At 52.5% G+C, this 25871-nt stretch overlaps 11 protein-coding genes across 11 annotated transcripts; 7 read left to right on the top strand and 4 right to left on the bottom strand.

The window, feature by feature from the left end:
- Positions 1-425: 425 nt before the first annotated feature.
- On the bottom strand, positions 426-1355 carry MYCGRDRAFT_26892 (uncharacterized protein; the record flags this gene model as incomplete). Its single annotated transcript, XM_003852212.1, has 4 exons — positions 426-571; positions 632-774; positions 887-1002; positions 1053-1355. Coding segments are annotated over 4 exons (708 nt in total), but the record flags the coding sequence as incomplete, so codon positions are not given.
- A 1226-nt stretch (positions 1356-2581) lies between these two features.
- MYCGRDRAFT_109582 (uncharacterized protein) lies at positions 2582-3953 on the top strand (the record flags this gene model as incomplete). Its single annotated transcript, XM_003852502.1, has 3 exons — positions 2582-3014; positions 3074-3397; positions 3451-3953. 3 exons carry the CDS (start codon positions 2582-2584, stop codon positions 3951-3953), a joined length of 1260 nt encoding a protein of 419 aa, XP_003852550.1.
- Positions 3954-4698: 745 nt separating this feature from the next.
- On the bottom strand, positions 4699-6275 carry MYCGRDRAFT_109581 (uncharacterized protein; the record flags this gene model as incomplete). Its single annotated transcript, XM_003852211.1, has 2 exons — positions 4699-4949; positions 5049-6275. 2 exons carry the CDS (start codon positions 6205-6207, stop codon positions 4699-4701), a joined length of 1410 nt encoding a protein of 469 aa, XP_003852259.1.
- Positions 6276-7189: 914 nt separating this feature from the next.
- Positions 7190-8888, top strand: MgSCP5.2 (serine carboxypeptidase; the record flags this gene model as incomplete). Its single annotated transcript, XM_003852503.1, has 3 exons — positions 7190-7407; positions 7504-8547; positions 8687-8888. Coding segments are annotated over 3 exons (1464 nt in total), but the record flags the coding sequence as incomplete, so codon positions are not given.
- A 278-nt stretch (positions 8889-9166) lies between these two features.
- On the top strand, positions 9167-10565 carry MYCGRDRAFT_109580 (uncharacterized protein; the record flags this gene model as incomplete). The annotated part of the gene is made up of 3 exons (XM_003852504.1): positions 9167-9540; positions 9603-9874; positions 9932-10565. The coding sequence occupies 3 exons, from the start codon at positions 9238-9240 to the stop codon at positions 10563-10565; spliced, it is 1209 nt and encodes a 402-aa protein (XP_003852552.1).
- An 83-nt stretch (positions 10566-10648) lies between these two features.
- On the bottom strand, positions 10649-11679 carry MYCGRDRAFT_72359 (uncharacterized protein; the record flags this gene model as incomplete). The annotated part of the gene is made up of 2 exons (XM_003852210.1): positions 10649-11198; positions 11406-11679. 2 exons carry the CDS (start codon positions 11673-11675, stop codon positions 10704-10706), a joined length of 765 nt encoding a protein of 254 aa, XP_003852258.1.
- A 541-nt stretch (positions 11680-12220) lies between these two features.
- On the top strand, positions 12221-13226 carry MYCGRDRAFT_104595 (uncharacterized protein; the record flags this gene model as incomplete). Its single annotated transcript, XM_003852505.1, has 2 exons — positions 12221-12353; positions 12698-13226. Coding segments are annotated over 2 exons (564 nt in total), but the record flags the coding sequence as incomplete, so codon positions are not given.
- A 1751-nt stretch (positions 13227-14977) lies between these two features.
- MYCGRDRAFT_11389 (uncharacterized protein) lies at positions 14978-16684 on the top strand (the record flags this gene model as incomplete). The annotated part of the gene is made up of 1 exon (XM_003852506.1): positions 14978-16684. A coding segment is annotated over one exon (1707 nt), but the record flags the coding sequence as incomplete, so codon positions are not given.
- A 466-nt stretch (positions 16685-17150) lies between these two features.
- Positions 17151-18074, bottom strand: MYCGRDRAFT_24547 (uncharacterized protein; the record flags this gene model as incomplete). The annotated part of the gene is made up of 1 exon (XM_003852209.1): positions 17151-18074. A coding segment is annotated over one exon (924 nt), but the record flags the coding sequence as incomplete, so codon positions are not given.
- Positions 18075-19739: 1665 nt separating this feature from the next.
- On the top strand, positions 19740-20316 carry MYCGRDRAFT_104592 (uncharacterized protein; the record flags this gene model as incomplete). Its single annotated transcript, XM_003852507.1, has 1 exon — positions 19740-20316. A coding segment is annotated over one exon (543 nt), but the record flags the coding sequence as incomplete, so codon positions are not given.
- A 505-nt stretch (positions 20317-20821) lies between these two features.
- Positions 20822-21902, top strand: MYCGRDRAFT_104591 (uncharacterized protein; the record flags this gene model as incomplete). Its single annotated transcript, XM_003852508.1, has 1 exon — positions 20822-21902. One exon carries the CDS (start codon positions 20954-20956, stop codon positions 21404-21406), a length of 453 nt encoding a protein of 150 aa, XP_003852556.1.
- Positions 21903-25871: the final 3969 nt, after the last annotated feature.

The raw sequence follows: 25871 nt of genomic DNA, 5'->3' as shown, positions 1-25871 counted from the left end.
CGAGATGCAAAAGGCAGTGGTGCCATATCCCAACATTCTGTACTGGATGTGCTGTAGTTCCAGCCATCGACCCAAGCCTCCCCCTAATGACTACGTTTCGCGTGCGCTATTGCACTCGACGGCTTTTGCCATCCAATCATGAGTTCGCCTCTTCAAAGCGGCGAAACTGCTTCTCGAGCACGGATCCGGCCATACTGGTCGATGAACATTTCTTCATCTCGATCGTGCAACTCTCGTTCGCGCGGTGTTCCATCAATTGGACGAGAGTAGTTGCGGACATGTCCTCGCTCGCCGCCACTTTCGACGTTCTCCAGGGGAATGAAGTGGCCGTCATCGTCGTTCCTGGGCCGCACGCAGATGTCTACCTCCTTGATGCCACCTGAACTCACTGCCGTTTGACCGGACAGCCCAGTCATTCGAGACTGCCGTGTCTCGTCCAGTCCTACTGTCGATGCGCCCATCAGCCTGGGTGAGAAGCGCCGGAGTAAATTCCTGATTGCGGGCATGCAGGCGCAGATGACCGAAGCGTGCATCTCAACGGTGGACCATAAGCCGATCGAGGCATAATGATCTATGCAGAGTTATGAGACGGTGACGGAGAGGAGAAGTCTGTGGGGCGTGCAGGACTTACACGTCATGTTATCATCCTCTCCGAACTCAAGAAGTTGCTGTAAACGTATCACAGAAACGATTGTGACGAAAAATCCCATGGAGAACATGATCATGACCAGGAATTTCTTCCGAGGGTTGAGCTGCATTCGCCAGAGCTGTGGCCTGCAGAAGAGAATTGTCAGCAGCTTGTCAAGGATGCAAATGCGGAGGCTGGCAAAGCTCGATTGGAAACCGGTAGAGCAATGACACAGCTCTTGTCTTCAGAAAGACTTACAACGGCAAGGAGACCACCGCGACATCAAGCGCAATGTTGATCCCAGCAGCCGCCCATGACTGGGCATTGATGTTGTTACATCGGCCCTCGTGCTCTTTGTCCCAGCCGTGCCATGCCTTTGCATCGTTAGCTTCAGTGTCAACATGACGTGGTGATCCCAACTCACAAGACTGATCGGCTCGCATTGAAACACGGAGATGAGAATGAAAGCGATGCTGTACGCAATGTTCAGTCCGATCAGGACATACACGATCTGCCGAAAGCTTTTGCCGGCGAAGATCCTGAGATATGTCAAAAGCATTGAGATTTTGATTGCTGGTAGCGCCGCAAGGTAAAGGTCCTCCGAGAAATAGTCTGTTCCTGTCAGCATGTTGGAAGTACATATGAGTCGCACATGGAGTGGCATACAAATATGTTGGATCTTGGTGATGTTCTCAAATGGCACTGTCCAAACACTTTTTCCGAGGCCGAGTTTGACGACTAGTCGCAGTTCAGCATTGGAAGATCAAGATGAGCCGGTTATCGACTCACGTATGATGCCGGATGAGCTCACGGGTATGATGAGGAAGAGCATGGCGACCGACATCACCGCATCATCCCACCACAGAGTCTGGGCTCTGCCTATCTTCGACAGCATGCGCAGGATATAGGCCAGTATGGCCAGACCAATTCCAGTCTCGTTGACGGGAGGCTGCATCACTGGCGGATCTCGTCTGCAGATGACTTCGGTGGCATTCTTGGTGGTCAGCTGCTGTCGGATAGTGCAGCTGGACTTGACACATTTCTCGGCTACTTTGTTGTAAGAGGAGTCTCTGCAACTGCATTCGAAGTCCGTCGCTGCGCAGGTCGATGTCGTCAAACTTTGTGTGAGGCATTGCAGCTGTGCACGAAAATGTCAGTTTCGTCACAATTGCTGCTTTGTCGAAGGGTCGAGGCACTCACGGCGCACTGAGGTATTGTCGACAGTATTGCTAGGTCTCGTTGCGCTTCAGCCTGCTGGGTAGCATTCTGACTTGCCGCTGTAGCTACCAGCAGCCAAAACAGACTGGAAGCAAGTCGCATGTTGTCAAGCCACCGCACAAGCAAGCTTTGAAGGATCTCGTCGCCCTGCTCTTCGGCATACCAAGTCCCGTGCAAGAGATGGAAGAGTCTGAGGAATGCCGAAGTGATACATCCCGACCAGCGCTAGAACTAGCATCTGCTCCTGATGCGCACGTTTTGCCAGGAAGGTTATTAAGCGTTAGCTGATGTGCAAGGCTAAACAATCACATTGACCGGCCATCGCGATAGCGCTATTGTCGGGAAATTCATGTTGATAACATGATCCGGACCGGTGGCCCGGCAGTGATTGCTAAGGAAAGCTATCCAGGACCAGGGCTGCGGCTATTGGGCCTAGTCGCAATATGCATGGGTAGAAGCTCGTACTAAAGTCGAATGCCTGCGCGTTCGAACGATCTGTCACCTGTCCAGGCACGACCGCACAAATGAGGAATCGGGTGCGCCCCTGCAAGTGCTAGATCGTATAGTACGTTTGAATCAGACGAACCGTCGTAGCTAAGCGAGATATGCCCAACGCGCTCTAGAACGGATATAGCCCGTCTTGCGTTGGTGATTTTTTCGATTCTCCTGTCGTCTTTTGCCTTTCTCATTGTCTCCCGACTTTCTTGTTGTCCTTCGCACAGTCGACCAGTCCTGATGTTCGCCGTCAGGGCGATACTGTGTATTCTGTCGGCGCTTTCCACTTGCACCGCTGTGCCATTGGCCTCGATCCAACACGAGCACAACCATCATGGTATTCAACATCCGCGGAAATCGATCTCGAGCCCAGTCAAAGTCACACAAGAACATGCGTTCGTTCCTCCGGCACCAGGACAGCAACGAGGCCCTTGCCCTGCCTTGAATGCGCTGGCGAATCATGCCTACATCTCTCGAGACGGCATCGTGTCGTTGCTGGAAGCCGTAAACGGCGTTACCACAGTCTTCGACATGGGTATCGACCTGGCGACACTACTGGCTGTGATGGCCGTTGTCTGGGCGGGCGACGCGTTGTCGCCAAATCCATCGTTCTCCATCGGCGGCATCGACGTGAGAGTCACCGATGCCGTGGGCGGTCTCATCGGCACCACCGGTAAAGATTCGCTTCTCGTGAGGTCGACGTGTTGAGCTGACGAAACTCGTGCTCTACAGGACCTGCTCAAGGCCTTGCCAAGGCACATGATATCCTGGAGGCCGACGCTTCCCCAACGCGCAACGACCTATATCTGACCGGCGATGCAGCCACGATGAACTTGACCAGGTTCGAGAAGCTGTACAGCCTTGTTCCGACCGATCGAGCGTTCACCATGGACGACATGGCAGATTTTGCGGTAATCCGTTTCAGGGAGAGCATCGAGGAGAACAAGTACTTCTATTACGGGCCATTCACCGGGCTTGTCGCACGCAGTGCAAGCTTCTGTTTTGTCGGTCGGCTCCTGGCGAACCACTCGGATGGCCATGCAGGAGGAACACTGAGTAAGTGGTCATCGATAATCTTGCGTCGACTCGGAGGAGCTGACGTCGACAAGCTCACGGTATTCTGAAGAGCTTTTACGCGGTGACAGGAGACGATCCATCGAATTTCACATACAAGCGAGGCTGGGAAAGGATACCCGAAAACTGGTACGGAGGGTCGGGCGGATATGGAGTCGCCGAGATCAACCTGGACATCATCTCCATGGCCGTGAGGCACCCGGTGCTGGCCAGCATTGGTGGCAACACAGGCACGGTAAATTCGTTCACTGGCGTCGACCTTTCAAATCCGGCGACGGGACTGGCAAACATTCCCAGCTTGCTAAAGTCCAACAACCTGATGTGCTTCGCACTCGAATTGGTCAAAGGGGCCATTCCATCGACCGCGAACAGCCTCTTCGCTACTCTCGCGGGGCCGCTGACGAAACTGTTCGATGCCGTTGACGCACCTCTGCTGAGTCTTGCATGCCCAGCTTGGAGATCCGTCACAGAAGGCGGACAGTCATTTTTGAAGAGGCTACAAGCCACGTATCCGGGCGCAAAAGGGAGCGCTCTGTGACAGCAGCCGAAGAAGCTGTCGTCAGGTATTGGAGGACCACGATGCAGTGTGGTCGGGGTCCAGTGTGCAGTAGGGTTCCAGTACAGTGGCGGGAACAGTCCGTCGATTGCAGTCAATGGCCTTGATAGTCGTCGAGTAATGTTTTCTCACGTTCTCACGTCATTCCCTGAGCACCGCTGAGCATTATAACCGTGCTGTTGTCCCTTCACGTTTCGTCTTTGGGGCCGCCCGTCTCGGCCTCGTTCGTCTTCGAATGTCTTGGCAAGTGGTCGCGCTGTGTACCATATCGAGCAATCCCTGACCGAGACGGGCTCGCCTCGGCGCCCCATGTCCACACCAAATTGACAGAATCGGCGCAAGATGCTTGTACGGAGTATGGTTCTCCGCCCGAACCCTGACTTGGCGGAGCTTCCGCTTCGAATAGCTCTGTGTGGCCCCTGCCGGCGGCGCTACGCTAACAAAATCATCTGATAAGGGTTGCGGGTCGTTAGCATGACACCTTGTTGAGGAATTCACTGCGAGTCATGACATACTGTTATGCTTGCTGGATCTTTCTTGACATCAGCACCTGCATAAACACTGGTAGAAGAGTCCAACCATCAAAGCAAAGGGATGGACTTCCATTTCGGGTATCTCAAAGTTACTGACAGAGGACCAAAGCAGTGCATTAAACGCCGGCGGCCAGTTCGATCCGTCGTTGCCACAAACTTCTGTTAATCGATCAATTCTCGCAAGGATCAAGTCTTCAATCATCTTCCACAATGATCCTCTTCGTCATGCTGTCAACTACTTTGCTGTAGAAGCGCTGTGCGTGGTTCCTGGGAAAACAAATCTCTTCGGTGAGGTAGTCGGGAAGCAGGTCGAGCAGGTCTCTGTCTCTGCTTTCGTCGAGAAGTGGCTCGTACGCGAATTCAGCCTCCTCGTAGCTGAGACCGGATGGTGTCTTGGGATGCGGAGTAGTCGAGTCGTTCGCGATCGAGAGATGGAAGTGCAATGCTGTGACGTGTTAGCTCCGAGCAGAGACAAGAGGTACGATGAACTTACTGCCGTTACGACCAGTCTGAATGCAGTCGTACTCATCTTCGCCGTCCTTACGCTTGACAGCCCGGATCAGAAGTCCCGTGAGGTCTGCGTAGAGATTCTCCTTCATCTTGGCCTCCTTCTGAGCGTCGCCCAAGCTGAGAGCGGTGCTAGTGGTGTGCTTCTTCGCAGCTGTCTCGGCTTCTTGCGCACTATGGGAGATCTGCTGACGGGCGGTCATGAGCTTAGCCTCCAGTGATTTGACTTCGTTCTGCGAGACTTGGTGTTTTCCCTTCAGATCATCGCGTTCGACGGTCAACTTATTATTCGACGTGGTGAGTGAATCGATCTGTTTTTGAAGACCAGTGGTTTCCGTCGAGACAGAGGATGTTGATTTCTTGAGATCAGCCAGTTCCTTCTTCAGGGATGCGATGAGTTCGCTCGCATCTTTCGCCTTTTGGTCGCTCGCGCGCTTGAGCTTCTCAAAGTTCGTCTCGGCACTGCTCTTGCCGATCTCCTCCAGGCTCTCGTGTTTCAGCTTCAAGGTCTCGTACTTCTTGGTCATCTCATTCAGCGACCTTCGCAGCTCTGGGTCGCCGCCTCGCCTCTCCACTGCGCTTGCGCTTCCGCTACGCTCCCTGATTGGCGCGTAGGTGGGTTGTGATGATCCCGGCCGTGTGCTCGCTCGTGGCTGCAAAGAAGGCGCGCGTTGAACAAACTTCTGTATAGGTTTCGGCGTTGGCTCTTGTGCGATGTCCATGTTGCTCGGGTCCACTTCGATCGACTGCTCTACATCTTCCATCCGATCCGGGTCTTGCTGTGTTTCAGGAATGGTTGCGAGGGCGTCTAAAGAAGGCGCACGCTTGACGGTCTTTTTCTTTGCGAGCACAGTGCTCTTCTTGGTCTCCTTCGACGCGGCAGGCTTGCGCGCAGCGGTCGTCTTCGCCCGCTTGGCCTTCGGTTTGGTATCCATCGCATCGTCGTCGAACTCCTCTACCTCTTCCGTATCGCTGGCAGGCTGCAGGTTCGTGCGATCCTTCAGAGCTTGTCGCGGCTGTTTCGGGGCTGCTTTGCGCTTCGTCGCAGGTTTGCCAGCACTGGCGCGCCGCGTGGTCGTCTTTGCGCGTGTTGTCGCTGTCATGTTGCGTTTGTCGTCCAGACCATTCGAAGACTGGAGAGCATCGTCGCTGTCGTACGTGGTGCTCGCCGCTAGGGCAGCTGCGCGTGGTGCCATGGAGACTGCCGAATCTGAAAGGATGTGTGGGAAGCAGGCCAGACAGTTCTGCTTGTTAGGATGTTGAAAAACGCAGCCAGCTATGATACCATGTATTCGGAAGCAAAAGAGAATAAGGTACCAGGATGTGCTTGATGTGGGATAGGAAGACGAGACGCGTGCCTGTAAACAAACTCACGCTAAGCATTCGCTTAGTTCTGCCCGACGACCGACTGACGTTAGGTTCTTCCATTGTTCCTGTCCTGGCTCCCTCCCTCCTTCATCATCAAATACACCGACTGAATTGGCATCGTTACCTTTGCAAGATTTACCTTTGAGGTCCATCATGGATGCTTGGACTGTTTTTTGCGTCCTCGTTCATTGGTACACTGAGTGCGAACTGTTGATCACGCAGTATGCCTCCGGTAGGTAGCCGGCCTGTGTTTCTTCCACATCCCCCATACATACAGACTTTGGACTGCATACGGGGAGTAGTGCTTACGCCGAGAACTCAATCGACATCCTCTTCCGGGCCAGAATCGACGATTTCTCGAGTCTGCATTGGACTGATGACTAGAGGAGTCGGTATTGTCTTCAGGGGACGGGCATTACTTTGTGCTTTTGGTCCAGAGTCTGTATGCTCACTCCGGTGCAGGTATTGGTGGAATCATTCTGGCGCCATCGTCATGTTCTTGTGTCAGACTCTGGATCTGTCGGGCTGGAACCACTGCAGGGATGTAATAATAATGCTTGAGAGATGCAATCTTATTACATTCTGAATGCAAGACTGCACGTCTTACCTTTGCTCCTGCCACTTCACTGAGATATTCATTCCACGCAACGTCGCCGCTCTCGCTCGGACGAAATGCTGTCCATCCTCATACTCGCCGTGTTGGCGACGGAGGCCTTCGCGGTACGGAGGTCAATCCCGGCATCCTAAAATCGATTCACACATGTCCGGAGAGATGAGGGAACGGATGCGCCCGGCGTTCAGCACTTTGAATTCGCACAGCTCGTTGATCATGACAATCCCAGTCTGGGCACGTTTCCTGCTCGATACTGGTTCGATAACACGTTCTGGAAAGGACCCGGATCACCAGTTGTCTTTGAAACCCCGGGCGAATTCGGTGCGGAGATTTATCTTGACACAGTCTTCAACTACAGCATGGTCAGAGTCATAGCGGAGAAGATCGGCGCTTCTATGGTTATTCTGGAGCACAGGTGAGGCTTGCAGCGAACTCATGGGACCATGCCGGGCTTCAAACGGTGTCCCCTCCTCTTTTGTCTGCCATGGCTGACCGTTCTGACCTTCTCCAGATACTTCGGCAAATCGATTCCGGTGGACAATCTCACAACAGAGAACATGAAGTATCTGACGCTGGAGAATTCGCTCAAAGATCTCACGTACTTCGCACGCACTGTCGAACTGCCCTTTGTCAAGGATGCTAGTCGTGGAAGTACCGCTGTAGATGTGCCCTGGGTGATGGTTGGAGGGTCGTATGCGGGAGCTCTCGCAGCTTGGACGGCGACCCTTTTCTCGGGCACCTTCTGGGCGTACTATGCGTCGAGTGCGACTGTACACAACCTCGTCGACTTCTGGCAGTACTGGACGCCGATCCAAGAGAACATGCCGCAGGACTGTCGTGGAGTTGCCACGACGTTGATCGATCACATCGACAACATTCTTACCTATGGCACGGAGCAAAACGTCACCCACCTGAAGGCCCGTTTCGGGTTCCCGGCCAAGCTTTGCAACGATGACTTTATGGCTGCTCTTGCGGATGGGGCCTATAGCTGGGTCGATCGGTACTTTTACAAGGAGGTTGGCGATGAATACCCGAGAAGTGTATTCCTCGTCTGGTGCGATTATCTCACAAGTAACCACACCAAAGACTCTGCCATAGCGCCCGCAGATGTTGAGGCGGCTCTCAATGGCTATGTTCGATGGTGGAAAGAGCTCGGTCGGTCCGATGCCAGACAGTCCCTCGGGTGCTCTCCGGATCAGACCGACTACCAATGCTTCGCCTCGAGTAGCGACAACCCTAAGAAATTGGACACGTCCCTGAGCAACGCCGATGACATCTCATTCATGTGGCAGGTCTGCAGCTGGCCCTTCGAGGATTGGGTGACTGGCTCGCCTCCGGGTATACCAACAATCGTGTCGCGCTACATCACGGTAGACTACAAGATAAAAGATTGCGCCTCCTTGTTTCCCACTGGCCCTAATGGTCAAACATATGGCATCGCCAAGGGCCTCACCCCAGACATCGTCAACGACTATACCGGCGACTGGACGACCGTCAACACCTCCCGTCTCATCTATGTCAACGGAGAGGCGGACCCGTTCAGGGAGATCACCGTGTAAGAAAACCGAAGGGCAGAACGCCTGTAGCTGTCCGAGATTGTCTCTCGGGCTCTGCCAGCAGGTCTCAGTCTATCCTCATACCCCTTGTACCCCTGTGTTCGAGCCATTGCTGACCCTTCTACCCTTCTGTTTTAGATCGGCCGATTCACGCCCCGGTGGACCGTTGAAGGACACTCCGGAAGTGCCCGTGAAGATCGTGCCGCATGGGTTCCATGCCAGTGATCTATTAATTCCGGAGGGCGAAGCCAACGAGGGTGTGAAGAAGGTGCAAGAGGAGGTCTTGGCGCAGTTGGTGGAGTGGGTCGGGGAGTGGCCTGGAGGTAGTCTACCACAGTGATGTGTTGCAGTGGAACAGTCTCGATGGGTTACTTTACTGATGTCGCGCATTCATCATGCAACTATCTACCTTCATTTGCAGCCCCTTCACTCCGGACATTACTTCGTGCAAAGGACGGGAATCGAAAAGCTCGCTTACATAACCCTCTACGCACCCGACCTCAGCTGGAGAAAGGCGTTCTTTCCTCGTGGCGCCTGAGCGGAACTAGTCATGTAACAAAGTTTCTATCATTGATAAACTTCCAGAGAGCGCCAGTGGCATTCCATCCAAGACGTCCCAATGCTCACTTGAGTGCCATTCCATCGACCGCAAGTCCCTGGACGCGGACAGGTCCCCGACTACCTCACTCATGGCGGACGCGAAGTTAGGCAGCCTGGCCGCCAAGGTCGTCCTTGATCGGGGCATGAAACCCCACTATGGACCAGCGGACGCAGTCACTGGCAACGTGATTTTGTCCTATATGCCCTACAAGTCTCTATTCAAGTCCAGTGTGGCCACCGCGGACCTCTTCGGACCACTCAAACTCGAGGCTACTCTAAGGGGCAAGATCAAGATATCGGTCAAACGAGATCGAGAATTTGCAACCGACTGCGGCGCGCCTTTGTTCAGGCAGGCTTTCGAGATCTTCGATGGATCGTTCAAAGCAGAAGTGGTGAGTCATTTCCAATGGATGAAGAGGCGATGTGGCAATGGCTGATGGAATGCGATCTCAAGGGCCAGAAGTACGAATTTCCGTTTACGATCAACTTCCCGGATACAGTCAATGGCGTTGCATTACCACCCTCCTTCAGCCTCTACTTCTCCGACTATCCTGACAAGGTGGATTGCGCCATCTCGTATCGCGTTGGGTGTAAATTTCATATGCCCGGTATCGATATCAAGACGAGCTATGCCGACTGGAACTACTCGGAACCCATCGTCCGGCTTGACTATCCCAGACCACCGCCTAGCGTGTTCTCAACTCCCGTCACGACCTTTCACCACAAGTCTGTCGTTCAACACTCAAACTTGTTGCCCGAGGCAGAGAGGCCGTCAGGTTTCAGAGCAAAGACAAAGGCCGCCTTTAAGTCGAACAACTACCCAACATTCGCGTGCCGATTAAGCTGTACCGAACTGCAATACATCTACCCTGGCTTTACTCCAGCGTTTGTAATAACGCTGCGGCGCTCGGACTTGGAGACGACTGCAACTTTCATCCCGGACATCAGTCTCGTGTCGGTCAAGACGGATCTCATCGCTGACACAATCGTGGATACCAGTGGACGTCTGCTGGCTTCATCGACCTGTTCCGATAGCATGACGGCGCAGAAATTGGTATGGAAAGCGGATCCAGCCAATCCCTTTTTCCTGTCAAAAGCCAACGACTACACCGCGACCGTACAAACGGACAAGATCTTGGGTCACACCAGCACGTTCTCTCATACCCTGGTCGCGAGATCATATCACCTCCGTGTCAATGTCAGCCTCAAGATTGCAGAACAACGGGTTGACTTCAGTCGGATATTTCCCGTGGTGATGTTGCCCCGTCCCTCGGACGCGGTCCCATACGATTACGAAGAGACAGTAGAGGCTGGCCCGTCTCAAATTGACCGAGGTGAGGACGAAGACGCAGACTTGCCGGCTTATCATGAAATCGAAGCAGCGCCTCCCGCAGTCACGAAGGCCGTGGACGGGTAGACAAGATCGCATCGCATTGAAACTGACTGCATGATCCGTCCAATGCGGCATATCACTGGACGAGACTCCTCGACGAAACAAGCCTAGTAGTGGAGGATTTGGGACATACGGTCTCGAAGTAAGCCACTCCCAGCGCCTTCAATGATTGTCGTACTCGAACTCGAGCACCATATCGAACCAACCGCCGCCGCCAAACTGCGCCTTGCTCTCACCCTGATTCACAAATCCGAACTTCTCATAGTACGGAATGAGATGATCGTGGGCAATGAGCGCCACCCGATCCGCCACGCCATGGCTGTCCATACGCTGCAGATACGCCTTGAGCAGCGTCGAACCCAAGCCGCGACGTTGATACTCGGGTAAGACGGCGATGCTGTGGATGCAGATCGTGCGGCCTTCGTGGTTGTGGCCGCCTTGAGCGTCTGGGGTGTCTGATGGCACCGCCATGTCGCCATCGGTCACGGTCGTGTTTGTGGATTTGGTGGCAAGGATGTGGCCTAGGAGAACCGCTTTTCTCTCGGGAGCACCTGAATACACAGGCGCTGCGGTTTCTGCTGTGACGGCATCGGAAGTCTCTTGAGATGTGAAGATTCCTAAGCTCAGTTCGCCGCAATTTTTGAGGCGGTATTGAAACTGTTCAAGTGGAGATGTCAGAATGTTGTGGCTTTGTCCGAGATGGAGTATGCAGAAAGTGAAGAACGGAACGTCGGTGTTGCACAGCATGATGGGCCTGCGGAAAAGTGGGAACATGAAATGTCGTGCAGGTTCAGAGAAACGTCGCGCGAGAATTGGATGCACCAACGCATGCAGCAAGAGGTGTTCCACACAGTACCTACTCACCTTTTCTCGTGAGGCTCGTTCGTTTGGAGGGAACGCGGCGTTCTCCAGAAGAACACAGCTTTCGACGTCAGCCGTTGAAAGTGTTTGTGTGTAAGGGTGGAGTTCGTCCAGCTTGCTGTTATGGCGCTCTGACAGCTCGTCGATCATTTGGCTCTCGTCATCGGCCGACATGGGCTCCTCATAGGCATCGTCGTTGGCGGTGGGCTTTCTTGAAGTCGGCAGAGCCCCAATGTTGCTTTCTTTGGCGAGTGCGGAGAGGTCCCGAGGCATGACGGTGTTGAAGACGGTGAAGACTTCCACAATGTCGGTAGGCTACAGCACTTATAGTCCGGTTCGAGAGCAAGGCTTGTGTAACCCGTGAGACGAGATTATCCTGGTTGGACGGGTGAGTGACGTGCGGTAGTAGGGGAGCTAGTCGTACAAACAGCAGCAGTGCCCGAGGACGGTACCAGGTTGGCCACGAGGCAGGCGCACGAGAATGGCAGTTCCTGGATCAAGTGCGGAACTAACGTCTTTCCTCATAGATGGCTCTGGTCGTTCCTGGCTGAATGTCGTCCTCAGAAATATGGCTTCTTGATATGTACCTAATACACATTCAGTCATTCACTCAGCTGTCAAATGTCAGCGACCCGGCAGAGCGGACAGACGGGCCGTTGGGCGCGCCGAGCACGACGATGATGTGGTTTTTGGAGGGGCGTCTGGCGTCTGGCGTCTGGGAAGCTGCAGCATGGATGGAGCACCACACACACCCTGCGATGCTTCTACCTTACCTTACTTCACGTTCTACCACGCTGAGAGCGCATTGCATTGTAGACACCCGGACACTTCACGACTCGCTTACCGCTCTTCTGTGAAAATCACGCTTCTGGTGACATCTCCGCTGGCAAAAGTACGACCACCTACCTCATCAGTTATGACCTGCTTCCTCCGTGCCCTCCAACCGATGAGGTAACGCTCACTTCATCATCATTCCCGTCACTCGCATCACCATCACAATCACAAGCAGACCGACCATCATCATCCTCGCATCAAACATCGTGACCGTTCCTCCGTTCCTCAACCCCTCAATCCACTCTCCGCCGGGTGTGCTACTTCGCATTCCACCGACCAACCTGATTCAGCTTCACCTGCATACAGAACACCGAACCGCAGCAAGGACTCCAACTTCTGGAGCAACCCAAAAATGTCAGTACCGCTGTCTCCACGGCACAGTTGGGAGCCCGTCTCACGATCAAACCGTTCTTGTGAAACTCCTGTGCCGAATATGCTGACCGTTTGTCACAATCGTACAGGCCTCGCATCACCATATCTATCATCGCTCCGAACCATGCCCTCGATCAAGAGCTGCTCACGCTGGACCTCCCTCCCGGCTTGTCTGTCGGTGATCTCAAAGGCTTCGTCAACGCCGAGACAAGCATACCGCAAGCCTCTCAACAATTCTTCCTCAACAACCAGACCATTCAAGGCGACGATAAGACTTTAGAGGAGGTGGGAATACAGGATGGTGACATGATTGCTATGCTCATGCGTCAGGAACAAACAAATCAGAACAGCATGGGGACACAACGGCGCGCTCAGCCGCAGCAGCAGCAGCAGCGGAGAGGGCTAGGCTCGAATGTGCAGGAGATCGAAACCACACGGTTGAGCATTCTAGGAAGTCCGGCAGCCATGGCACAAGTGAGGGAGCAGCGTCCTGCATTGGCAGAAGCTATCAACGACAGCAATCGCTTTCGTGATGTTTGGTTGGAGATGAATCGCGAAGATGAGAACAGGGAGAGGGAGAGACTGGAGCAAATGCGGTTGTTGAACGAGGATCCATTCAATATTGAGGCTCAGCGCAAGATCGAGGAGATGATCCGACAAGAATCAGTGCAGGAGAATCTTCAGTTTGCGTACGAGCACAACCCGGAAGGTATGTTGGTCATGGCATGGAGCCGTTGATACTTGATGCTGACTTATTTTCCAGTCTTCGGACGAGTGACCATGCTTTACGTCCCAGTTGAGGTAAACAAGCATCCGGTCAAAGCTTTCGTCGACTCGGGCGCCCAAACCACAATCATGTCACCCTCATGCGCCGAAACTTGCGGCATCATGCGTCTCATCGACAGGCGTTACTCTGGTGTCGCAAAGGGTGTTGGTACCGCACAGATCCTCGGCCGGGTCCACTCAGCAGACATCAAAATCGGCAACTCTACCATGTCCTGCTCTTTCACGGTCATGGAAGGCAAGGACGTCGACCTCCTGCTAGGGCTTGATATGCTCAAACGCTTCCAGGGCATCATCGACCTTCGCCAAAACAAGCTGATCTTTGGTGATGGCAACGAAGTGGACTTTCTCGGAGAGGCCGACTTACCCAAATTTCTCGAGGACGCGCAACAGAGCGAGCCAACTATCTCCGGTCCGAACGGTACTGAGATTGGCGCGCAATCGGGGACCGTCAAGCCCGCAGGCACATCCGCGGCAGCATCCTCGTCCGCCGCCAGAGGACCATTCCAAGGCCAAGGACAAACACTGGGCGCCGGCTCGAGTTCGAAAGCGCCCGTCAGCAATACGCCTTCCGCCTCGACTCAAAGCCCTGCCCCTGCGGCTTCGGCTCATCCAAAAGAAGCGATCGAGCAGTTGCAGGGCCTAGGCTTTTCACGTCAGGAAGCCATCGCTGCACTGGACGCATGTGGAGGCAACGTTGAGTATGCGGCGGGTCTGCTGTTTCAAGGATGAGGAGATCCGAGATGTCTCTTGCGTGTTGAAAAGTTCAGGTTGCTGTCATTCATCGCCTGGCCATCAGACTAGTTCTCTAAAGAGACCTCGATCCGACTGATGAGGTCCAGGACGAGACGAAATGTACGATGAGAATTGAGATGTAGCAGCAGACGGCTCACATAATTCCGCAGCAATGCTGCTACACCCCCAATGCATGTTCCCGCTGCACGTAGTCAGCCGGGCAATTGTCTCAGTTTCTTGAATGCAGACACGCGCTAGTGGTGCTACCTCATCCACTGGCCAGATTCTTTGCCATGCCCAAGTCACCTCGATATACATATCTCTTCCACTTGGACCCCCTCCAATTGTTCTTTCGTTCACATGTGTGATATGAGTTCTTGTACCAGTTGATTCTGTGGCTGTTAGTCGTGGTTGCAGTGCTGCCGGGAGGAACTTGAGCGTGTTTCAAAACCGCGGGGCAGCAATGTGACGCCGGTACGACCACGAAAGCTGCCCGACCTTTCCATCAACCACCATCAGCATGAATTCTCCAAGCTTCATCCCGCTTCCATCATCTCACTGAGGCTATGCAGGCGCCGAAGCCTTTGCAACAACCAGCAAAGCTATGCGACTGGCCGGCCTCAATCCAGTAAGCATTCTAGCTCAGCATCCGCATTGCCGGGCGGCCTCTCTGAAATATGGACCACGTCCCGCCGCTTCCCAAACCGGGTCGTCTATGGAAGAACAAGGCAGACTTCTTCCGACCTTTCAGGAATGCTGGGAATGATTCTTCCAGCTCACACGACAGCACAATTACGCCGCTATTCGACCCATCTCTACCTCGCACGGAAGCCACGGAACCAGACCTGGCGGATTTGAATGCTGCGCTGTCTGCATTGGTCGATGTCTTCCCGGATGTGCAGCCCGAAGTTTTCCGCGAGATGCTCGTCAGCGTTGGACCGGACAGTAGGCTGCAAGTTGTGACCGAGCACCTCCTGCAGAAAAAGGCCAAATGGGTGCAGGGACGGTATCGCATTCCGACCAAGGCGCAAACTCAAGCGAGGTCAGAGACAGTCAAACTTCGAAGGGGACGACGAGAGCGGATGAGAGATGGACGACCGGTACCGTCTGGACCTGATTTGGAGCATGAGGACCTCTTCCGAAGTGAGAGCTACAAAAAGGCTGTCAAGCATGTTTTGTACTTGGAGTTTAGGAATCTGAGCCATTCCATCATCAAAGGCGTGCTGGCTGAGCAGAACTTCTGCTACACTCTGGCACGACCGGTGTTACAACAGGTGGCTAGCAAATCCTGGCGATTCTCACTATCCTCATTCTGGCCGAAACGGTCGACTTCAAGTATAGCTGATGGTCATCCTTTTATTACGTGGCAGCCCACGGGCGATGCCGACGGGCAGGCTACGCCGGCTTTACGACGGACAGGAGATGAAGATCTGGACAGAGAACTTTACGATCTATTCGTCGGCCCGATCGTGTCGCGGCAAAGGCAAGATCGCATGATCGCAGACTTTCGCGAAGCAAGCAGGATCAACGAAGCAGAGGCGGAGAACGCTGAAGCACTATTCGATTGCGAGTGTTGCTATACATCAGTCCCATTCGAGAAGATTGCCTGCTGCGATGATGGCTGCCACTTTCTCTGCTTGGACTGCATCCGCAGAACGGTCAATGAAGCACTGTACGGCCAAGGCTGGTCACGAACAGCAGATCTGAGACGAGCGACCGTTCGCTGCTTCGCGCCAGCCACTGAAGAATGCACAGGCTGCATGCCAGGTGAGCTCGTCAAGCGTGCTCTCACTCAAGGCAGCGACAACGAAGACGCATGGCATGACTTTCAAGCCCGCATTACCACCGACGTTCTCCTCCAATGCCATCTCCCACTCCAACGCTGTCCGTTCTGCAGCTATGCCGAAATCGATGAAGTCCCGCCTGCTCGACTCCGGCATCCCATGGCTGTGTGGCGCCACGTCGCCACTAAAGCAAATCCAGCCGTTCAAATCATATTCACTTCCTTCCTCACTCTCCTCTCAATCTTCACTCTACCCCTCATCATCCTCTCCCTCGCCCTCAGCCTCCTCATACCCCTCATCCCACCCCTCCGCACTCTTTTCGCCAACTCCCTCGCCCGCATCCACCGCGCTCGCCGCGGTTTCCGCTTCCACTGCCAATCCCCCACGTGCGCTCAAGTCTCCTGCACGCGCTGTACCGCCGCCTGGCGCGACCCACACATCTGCTTCGAGTCCGAAAAATCCTCCCTCCGCCACGCGATCGAAGCCTCCGCCACGGCGGCCGTCAAACGCACCTGTCCGAAATGCATGCTCAGCTTCGTCAAAGCTTCGGGCTGCAACAAACTTGTCTGCAATTGCGGGTACACCATGTGTTATATTTGTCGGCAGGAAATCACGAGTAAGGAAGGGTATGGACATTTCTGTCAGCATTTTCGACCGGCGGGCGGGAGGTGTGGGGAGTGTGAGAGGTGTGATTTGTATGGAGATGAGGATGAGGAGAAGGCGATTCGGACGGCGGCGAGGAAGGCGGAGGAGGTGTGGAGGGAGAAGGAGGGTGGGAAGGGGAAGGTTGGTGGGGAACAGGAGGTGGCGAAGGCGATGGTTGATGCGCTGGTTGGGAGGGAGGGGAAGGAGTGGTATGATGTTTACTTGGATGCGATGCTTGATGCCGTGATTGCATGAGAAGCCTTGAAATGGTCCTGAGAATTACGATTCGTATGATGGTATGGGGTTTTCTCATTCATTACTACTACTTCGACTTTGTTCTGTCTCGAAATGCAAGAGAAACCTACTCATCGTCCTGATCCTCGTCATCGTCCTCCAGAAACTCAACAACATCCGGCGGCAATTCACTCCCAGCGCCACGAAGACGCTGAAAGATCTTCCTCGCCCGTTGTCGTTCTGACCTCGCTTTCACCGCAGAAGCGCTACTTTCCACATCTTCAAGACTCGCATCAAGGTCACCATCATCCGAACGATTGCTTGCCGTATTGGCGTTCTTCGCAGATGCCAGCTCCTTGTGTAGGTCGGACAGCCAAAGCGCTACCATGCCCCTCGCGTGAAGCAATTCATGACTGGTGTCATAAGGTGGGTTGACCAGCAATTCGTCCAGTCGTTGAGCGATGGGTATCGCCTGCTCGAGCTCTCTGTCTCGGATCTCGTAGACTGCTCGTCGGTGTTGCGTTGTGCGGTCGCTCAGCATGCTGGTATCTATGTCCATTTCTGAGGTGTCTACTGCTGATGGTGAATGGAGTTTCCGCCTGGCGCGACTGGAGCGGTTTTGCACTTCGTAGATCCAGATGCTGAACATGGCTGGATAGATCGCCAGAGCATTGATGGTGGAGTGATGGGTGCGTTGGAGATGTGGGTATTGGAGGATGAGGCGTTCGTAGTAGTCTCGTGCGAGTTTGAAGCCCTCGTCTGAGAGGACTGTCTCCAGCTGTGTATGCGCAGAGTCTTCGTCGTCGTCTCGATCAAGTGGAATTCTCTCAAATGTCTCATCGCGACGCATCAGAATCTCTGCACCGATCATCCACCGTCCATGCTGACGGACGTCAGTCCCTTGTCCCGAAAACTCTGTGCGCAGAATCAAACCCCATGTCCGAGATGCGCGCTTCCAGTCTGCGTTCAGCATGCATTTGTGGAGAATCGCCGTGAGATTGTCCAAGTGCCGTCGCCGCAAAGATTGTGACTCTGCTTTTAGCGCGACTTTTGGGATGTAGACAGGCGGATTGAGTTGTGCCAACTCTTCCTCGACGGAACGATCTGGCTTTGAGTCTTTGACCGCTGCGTGGGGAAAGTCTCCAGGTGGTAGAGGCTGATCTCTTGCATGCCCGGCAACATAGTACGGATCTTTTTTGTTCACAGGATGGAGGACTCGTGGAGCTTCGTCTTCGTCATGATCTGAAGGTATGGATTCATGGGAAGGATCGCGCGATCCCTCATCACTGCTGGCTTCACGCTTTCGCTTCACATGCTTCTGTTCGCGAGCGAGATAGGACTGCTGCGCGAGGGCAGGCGCTCGATAGACGGATGCAAAGGCAGACATCAGTCTCAAACCGAGGCAGACATCAAACTCTTGATCTTGAAATAGATCTTGATATAGACCTCAGGCGGTCGTGAGCTGAGGCGTATGCTGGCCGGTCCCATTCGGGTTCCCACATCTGTCAAGGCGCAGCCTTGTGAAACTGTGAGATTCCGTCTGCCGTGAAGTCGGTATGGTTCTACGGGGTAAGCAGGGATTCCATGTGAGATCTCGGCCCCCTTCCGATGTCTTTGCTCCGAGATATGTCGTCGCTTCGAGGTGCCGGCGATGGCTGGGAAAGATATGAGACCTTTTATTGGCGGACGGTCCGCGCAGAATAGAATAGGTTCCTTTGTAGACCCTCTCCCCGGCCTGGCAGTCTCGATAGCGGTGAACCCGGTCAGAAAGCCGCTCGATGGTCTCTCTCAGGGTCGCCGTGGTATTGTCGTTAGTATAGCGAACATTCCATTCAACAATTCTTCATCGAAATGCACTGCAGTGGAAAGTGTCTTAGAAGATCCCGAGTTGTAGTTTGGTATTCTAGTCTAGCGGACTTTGTCACTTTAGCTCACTAGCATCGCGTGACGCCAACACCGCCGCCGCCCATAGAACTGGCAGTTGTACCTCATCCCGACAATCACCGCGACCCGAACATCCACGACATCACTTACCACCGCCCAACTCGCCCATTCACCGCATCCTTCGAGTCACTCACTTTGTGAAGAGCACTGTTTGATCGCCGACCTCGACCATTCCTGACCACCACCACCGCATCCTTCGACGGACATCACTTTACCTGCGCTCGCTTACCACATCCATCCTGCGCCGCTCACATCCGGCGCGACAACACCGCAAATGTGCCAATAGCGCTCGCTCGTCCCCTCATTACTGGCACCATGGGCCAGACAACCTCGCAGCCGCAGCAGCGCAGAGATCCTGCAGAGCGCACCAGGACAAGAAGGTCGACATTGCTGCGGCGGGGTCCTCATCCTCGAAATCAGAGTCGGGAAGATGGAGGAAATCAAGAGGATGACAACACGCTGCTCTCCGAGCGTCCTGCCGCACACAGGCTCACTCGCACACCAGCTGTGAACCGCCTGTCGCAGCTGTTCCGATCACCACATTCAAGTAGTGACCTCGGCGAGCCAAGTCAAGAAACAGGCGCCAGTGAGCAGCCTCGCGCCGCCTTGATACAACGGACACGCTCGCGCTTTCAAGAGATGCTACGCATGGACCACAGCCGTGAGTCGACCTACAATCTGCTGCACCGACGAACGTCACACGTGCAGACAGCAGACGATGGCAGCCTTGGCAACGACTATCTACCACCGCCGCGATTACCCTCCATCGACATCTCATCGACCTTTGACCACGACATCCTTACCACAGTCCCGCCTCCCGAAACGTCCTCACGCAGTGAGAGCTTGCCGCGGCGGTCTGCCTTGCGACTCAATTCACTCCGACCCGATCGATCCTTCCGACAACTCACATCCTCACTACGGCGAAGGCGTTCTTCGCCGCCTCGATCGTCGTCAACACGACCAGGGGGGAATGAAGATCAGGCAGCGATGCTGAGCAGGTTATTGAGTGTGGCTGCAGCTGCTACCGCCGCGACATTGATGGGCGACGACCATAACGCCATGAGCGAGGCGAGGAGCCTGACCGGCAGTACAGGGCTTGGAGACTTGGGTGGAGCAGGGGAAGATGGTAGCTTTGATGGCTTCCTGCGAGCTTTGCAGAATGGTCGGATAGCATCTGCGCTTCGACAAGGCGGCAGCGATGGTGAGGGAGACGGTCAGGGTACACAGAGTGCTCCGCTCAACTTCTTCCGCATGTTCCGGTTTGGGCCTTCCAGCGCTGCAAATCAGGAGCAGCGCGATCCTGTTGCAAACGATGCAGCGAGTGAGTCTGGAGCCGCGGATGGTAGGATGGTTCCTATTATTATCGTGGGCATTCGCTCCATCTCACCAAACTCAAACTCCGCATCGAGCACGCCTGGCGAAGACCTGCCGCCCTTCATCGATCAACTGGGCAACTTCCCAACGCCACTTCCAGCAGACGCACTTGGAGCACATGGTCACGATAGCATTGACTCGATATTGAGACCTCCACAAAACGGCACTTCATTCCGGCATAGGAGGAGAGCAAGCATGAGCAATGCAGGTCTGGGAACTCCCAGACTCGGCGACAGAATGGACGATCAGAGAGACCATCGATCACCCGACAGACGAAGAGAGCGGCCGTGGAGTGTTGCCAGCTCGGGGTACGAGCCAAGGCCGCCGCCCGTGACTCCAGCAAGCCCGAGTCCTGAATTGAGCAGAATATCAAGCAGGAACACGACGCCCAGTCATTCGCGACCTGCCTCGATCGTGGCCAGCAGCATGCGTGAATTCAGCAGTGAGTCGAGGAGGAATAGCATGCTTCACAGGAGCTCCGCTGCAAGTCCTCTGAGTGCGCATACCGAGGAGACATCATCGATCCGGTCCACTCATTCTAGCACCAATCTTTTGGGAGACTCGGATGGCTATCGGATGTATCGTCGTTCTGACACCGCGCCAAACGTTCACTACCCTAGATTTGCCTCTGGTCACCCGCGGCGAAACGGTGTGGTGGAACCCGATCATCTACCGACGCTCTCACGCTCTTCTTCCAGATCCGGTACTGAAGGCTCTGGTAGTGAACCTCGCACCGGCAGCGACTCGCGCAGTTGGATTATCTACGTGTTGGGCGGCTCTTACCCTGAGAATCATCCCATTCTTACGACACCAAGTCTTTTCACGGAGAATCCAACTTACGAAGACATGATGCTGCTTTCGGCTCTGCTCGGCCCAGCTAAAGCACCTGTCGCTACAGACGAGGACGTGGAGAACGCTGGCGGAGTGTACAATATTGAGGTGCCGTCTATGTCTCGAGATGCGACAAAGACCGCGCATCTTGTGGCTGTCGCCGTCGAAGGTGAAGATCGTGTTGAGCTGGAAGCAGATCAGCGATGTCTGGTCTGCTTGTGTGACTTCGAAGCCGAGGAGACAGGCCGCAAGCTGGTGAAATGCAACCACTTGTTCCACAAGGACTGCATAGACCAGTGGCTGACGACCGGGCGCAACTCATGTCCGCTGTGTCGCGAGCAGGGCGTTGATGAGAAGAAGTCAGAGGAAGACGCAGAAGATTCAGAAGCCACCTTGGACGACAGCGATGTGTTGCCGAGAGCCGGAGCGGAGACTGTTGATGTGGACACCGCGATTGCCGCCTCATAGCGCGAGCGACAAATTGACTTGACGCGTAGACAGCTTCTGCACCGTATGCGAGCGCGCATGAGTGGCTTGGGATGATGTCCGCTATGGCTTCGATCGACGTCCGAGCAACTAGCATGTTTCGCATCACGTCGACCTTCAGCGCCATCAGCAAGCGGTCTTTTCAAGAAACGAGTGCAGCTGGAGCGCTCCAGATGAGCTAGCGAGAGGCTTCAGGACGATCGGACCATGCATGGCAGATAAGCCACAGCACCAGAGAAGACGCAGGACAGACGATTCCACCGACTGGAATCACGATATCACGAAGGTGAAAATGGCTCGCGAGGACGAGAGGAGTTTTAATGCATGATTGAGAGTGCTAACAAAAGGGTGGCACGAAATTGCGGACTGCAGAACATACTCGACAGGCAGTTGGAGTTTTGGGGCCCGAAGGATTGTTTCGTCTTGCGATTGATAGCGTGGCAGCATAGCGGATTGAATCAAACAACGTTCATGATCATCTCGTCGTCTCATTCAGCTTTGTAGCCTTAGGCGGTAACTTAGGGCTGCCTGGTGACGTCTGAAAATGTAATGCTGGTCGACACGAGCTCGGGTGAACCATCTGCAAGGACCGAAGCCACAAACGGCAACATGATCCCTGTTGTTAATTGAGTAGTGCAATGTAGGGGTGAACTTCAAGATTGAGAAAAACCATGTGTTTCTTAAGGTTATCGACCTAAAGACTATATAGACGCCGTAATTCCAAATACCCAAAAGGGGTTAGGGTCTTATTGCTAATATCCTATAATATTATATAGGACACTAACTACGTAATTAGGCTGTTAGAGTTAATATCCCTAGTCTTACCCTGTTTTATAAATTAACGCTAACAAATCGACACACCCCCGAGATCCGTTTATGTTATACTAAACAATCTTAACCCTCGCTCTCCTCGCTGTTAGAGTTGTCGTCCGAATCTTCGATTTCGGGGTCCTTCTTTAGTAGTAGTAGAATGTTAATAAGCGCTAGGGCGGCGGCTTAACGATAGCGTTAAAGTTTAAGAGATTCTAGCTCGAACTCGCCGGATCCGCTGGCTATAGCGTTAAAGACGGCGGCTCCTCTACGTTAGTTCCCCGCTATTACGGTTATAGCGTCCTCCTCGGCGTAGGCGTCTCTTATTATCCGGTCGGGAGTAGTAACGTTGCTCGATTAAGGTCCTTTAGGCAGAGGCAAGGGAGCGACCTTCCTAGCGTTATAGTTGATCTTTCTAGTCTTCGATTACTTAGACTTAGTATTAACGCCTATTACGTTTTCGTCTTTGTCCTTATCTTAGCGTTTACGTTTCGCGGGCTTCTCGGCCTTAACGGCAACGCCCTTAGTAGGTTGCTTCTTTGCTAGTACCTTTCTCTTAGTCGGCTTAGGCACAGGTATAAGCTCCTTCTCCTCTTCGTCGGAAGAGTCGTTAATAGGCTAATTACGTCGTAGGCGAGCTAGTAGTCCGGAGTAGCTACCGTACGGAGTAAGGAAGTTTTCTAGATCGTTATCTCCTTTAGACTCTTCGTCGAGGGCGTCTAGGGTAGCCTAAGCGACCTATCTCCTCTTTTTACATTCCTTAGAGGCCTTAGACTTATAATTATGTTCTTTTACCATCTGGCGTATAGTCTTAATATCTAGGATCCGGTTATTTCTAGCATCGGCTTTAGGCTTATTTAGGGTTTAGTCGTTCTAGGTCGGCGTAGCGTAGGCGCGAGTATAGTTTTTTAACATCGTAGACGCAGCGATAGGGTCGATGCTTTTAATAATTCGATCCTTTCCTTCGCCCTTAAAGGTACAGAGGGCCTCTAGATCCTTAAGAATCTAAAGAAGTCTAGGGTAGTAGATAGTAACTCCGCTCTTAATATCGTTATAGATGCGTTTAAGCTAAGTAAGAATGTCGATATACGGGACGTTAATAATAAAGGGAGCTAACAGGTGAAGCTTTGCTAAAATTAGCGCCTTAAACTCCTTTATACGGTCGATAGAGTTAAGGAAAGTAAGTAGGATAGACTTTAACTGCCTCTTAGGCTTTAACTTGTTTTCCGTAGCATCGCGTTAAAGTACTCCGTCTTCTCCTTTATTCTACCGGAACGCCTACTCCTTCGTTACGCTAAAGTTAGTAAACCGCCTAAATTCTCTAGAGAAGTCGTTAAATATATTTTAGTAAGTCTTAACGACCTAATCGGTAATTTTAGGTTATTTGTCTAGAAGAGTTATAGGCCTCTTAGCACTCTACTACCTACTAGTTGTGCGTAGGGTCTTAGGAGTGCGAGTTAATTTCTTCGTTAGGGTCTGCTAAGGTTAGTTCTAATAACATAAAGTCTCTATTACAAAGGTTCTACGTAAGGGGCCCTAGTTAAAGTTACCCTTTCTAGCCTTCTTCGTAGAGATAGGGTCGACTTCGGATCTATCCTACAACTCCTTCTTAACGTTAGCAGCTTCGGACTCGGCCTCTTTAGCAGCTTTGCGTTGTTTCTCTGCCTTCTTCTCTACTTTTAGGATAGCCGCTTCTCTTGCCTTTACGTCCTAGTATGCTATTAGGTCCTCTTCGGTTGTGTAACTATTTGTTCTTAACTTTATTTCGTATAACTAAATAGCTTTAAGGTCCCTAGCTTGCTAGGCCTAAAAGGCCTTATCCGATTGTCCGGTAACTAAATTAGCTTAATAAAGTGTTATAGCGTAATTCTTAAACTCTTTTTTGTCGAGGATAACTATTTCTTAAGGAGGAGCGTTGTCCTTATTTAGGACTTTAGCTCTAGCTACTATAGTATCCTCCTATATGTTCCCGTCGTTTAGGACTTGTGCGCTTTAATCCGGTATCTGCGCATTACTTGCTACGCGCTAATTAAGGTAGCAGTGTCGGAACATATCGTCCTTATCGCTTAGTTAATCTTCGGCCGCTAATAACTCGTAGTTAACTTTAGCTTTAGCTGCTGCGTCGATTGCGTCTTCTTCCCTTAGATAAGGCTACGCACCCTGCTGCTTATCCTAAACTTTATCTTACGTACGAGCGGTTATGTCCTTAGCGGTAACTTAACGTAGCTGTTCTAGAGTAATTAGATTAGTAGGAGTGTCGACGCGCGCGTTAGGGTCGTTAGCGTCGATGCTAGACTAGTTGTCGCCTATCGTGGAGGTAGTTTTCGAGTGTTTTCTCGACTTCTTGGTTAATTTAGGGACGTTTTCGAGTGCGTTAAAGTCTAGAAGTGGTGCCTCGTTCTCGGGGTTAAGGTTGCGCCTGTTTCTGGTGTTCACTATCGCAATAGTGCTACTATACAATGTTAACACCTCTGCTAATGCAAAATAAGGTAGTTGAAGAAAAGAAGAGAAAGTAGAACTGCAAACGGAAAAGATATAAGCTCTAAGAATAAGCACAGACCAGTGCTAAGGAATGCGTCACGGGTTCAGAAGTACGCGTAGTTCGGCATATAATAGCTGTTTAGGTCTTTAGTAGCTGCTAATTTTAGTTTAGCGCAAAAAAGTAAAGTGAATTTGGCTTTAAAAGGGTAATCCGGTCGATAGATCCCTAGATATATACGTCCTAGACTACTTGTTAAGGTAGTAAACGTAATAATTTAAGTCCGCATGTAATGTGCATATAAGGCTATGTAATAGCTCCTAATCGTTGTGCAGACTTCTTTCTAATAGTAATGTTAGGCTAGGCATTTGCCTAGCCCTTACCCCCGAGATCCGGTAGTAAAGTTTTACTATTAGCGCAGTCCTTACCCCCTAGATCCGGTGGTATTGTTATTCGGAGCTAGTCTAGAAAGGCGCGATGCCGTTGTGCTAACAGCAGTTTTGTTATCCCGTCCGCGGGCATTAAGGTAGTTTCGACCTATTCGACCTTAAGGTCTTCGGCTTAGTACCTTTTACGTAGCTAGCACTGCTGTATATCTATATGCCTTATCTTAGTGTCTAGCTTCTAGCCTTGTGTAGTAACGACTCGAATAGTTTGCTTGTTGTTACATAACAACCTCCCCTTGCTGTTAAGGCTTAAGTCTATGTTTTTAAATACTCGTTCCTACTAGATTATCTCTATTCTAGCATAGCTAAGTGCATACAGCTCTAACTCCGTAGATAATTTAGTAACTATAGTCTGCTTCGTGGACTTCTAGTCGATAATTCCTCTAAATAAGAAGAAAACTATACCCTCTGAGCTTCTTCGCGTCTCTGGATTGTCTGCGAACGACGCATCTAAGGCTCCGAAGAACTCTAGCGGTTGCGATAGGTAGGTAAGCCTGCTATCGTCTTTGCTATACTAAACGCTTAATTAAGAGCTTTGTAGCAGATATCTAATGCAATAATCTGCTGCTTTAAGATAATGTTCGGCTAGATTTACTAGATAACGTGCTAACAAAGAAACTGCAAAAGCGATATCCGGTCTTATATAGGATGCTACGAAGTTAAGAGAACTAACTTTTAACTGCATCTCCTTAATTATGTAGGGTTTCGCTTT

Source organism: Zymoseptoria tritici, chromosome 5, assembly GCF_000219625.1.
Source record: "Zymoseptoria tritici IPO323 chromosome 5, whole genome shotgun sequence".
In the NCBI taxonomy this organism is placed as follows: Eukaryota; Fungi; Ascomycota; class Dothideomycetes; order Mycosphaerellales; family Mycosphaerellaceae; genus Zymoseptoria; species Zymoseptoria tritici.
This window is presented reverse-complemented; position numbering and strand designations above follow the sequence as displayed.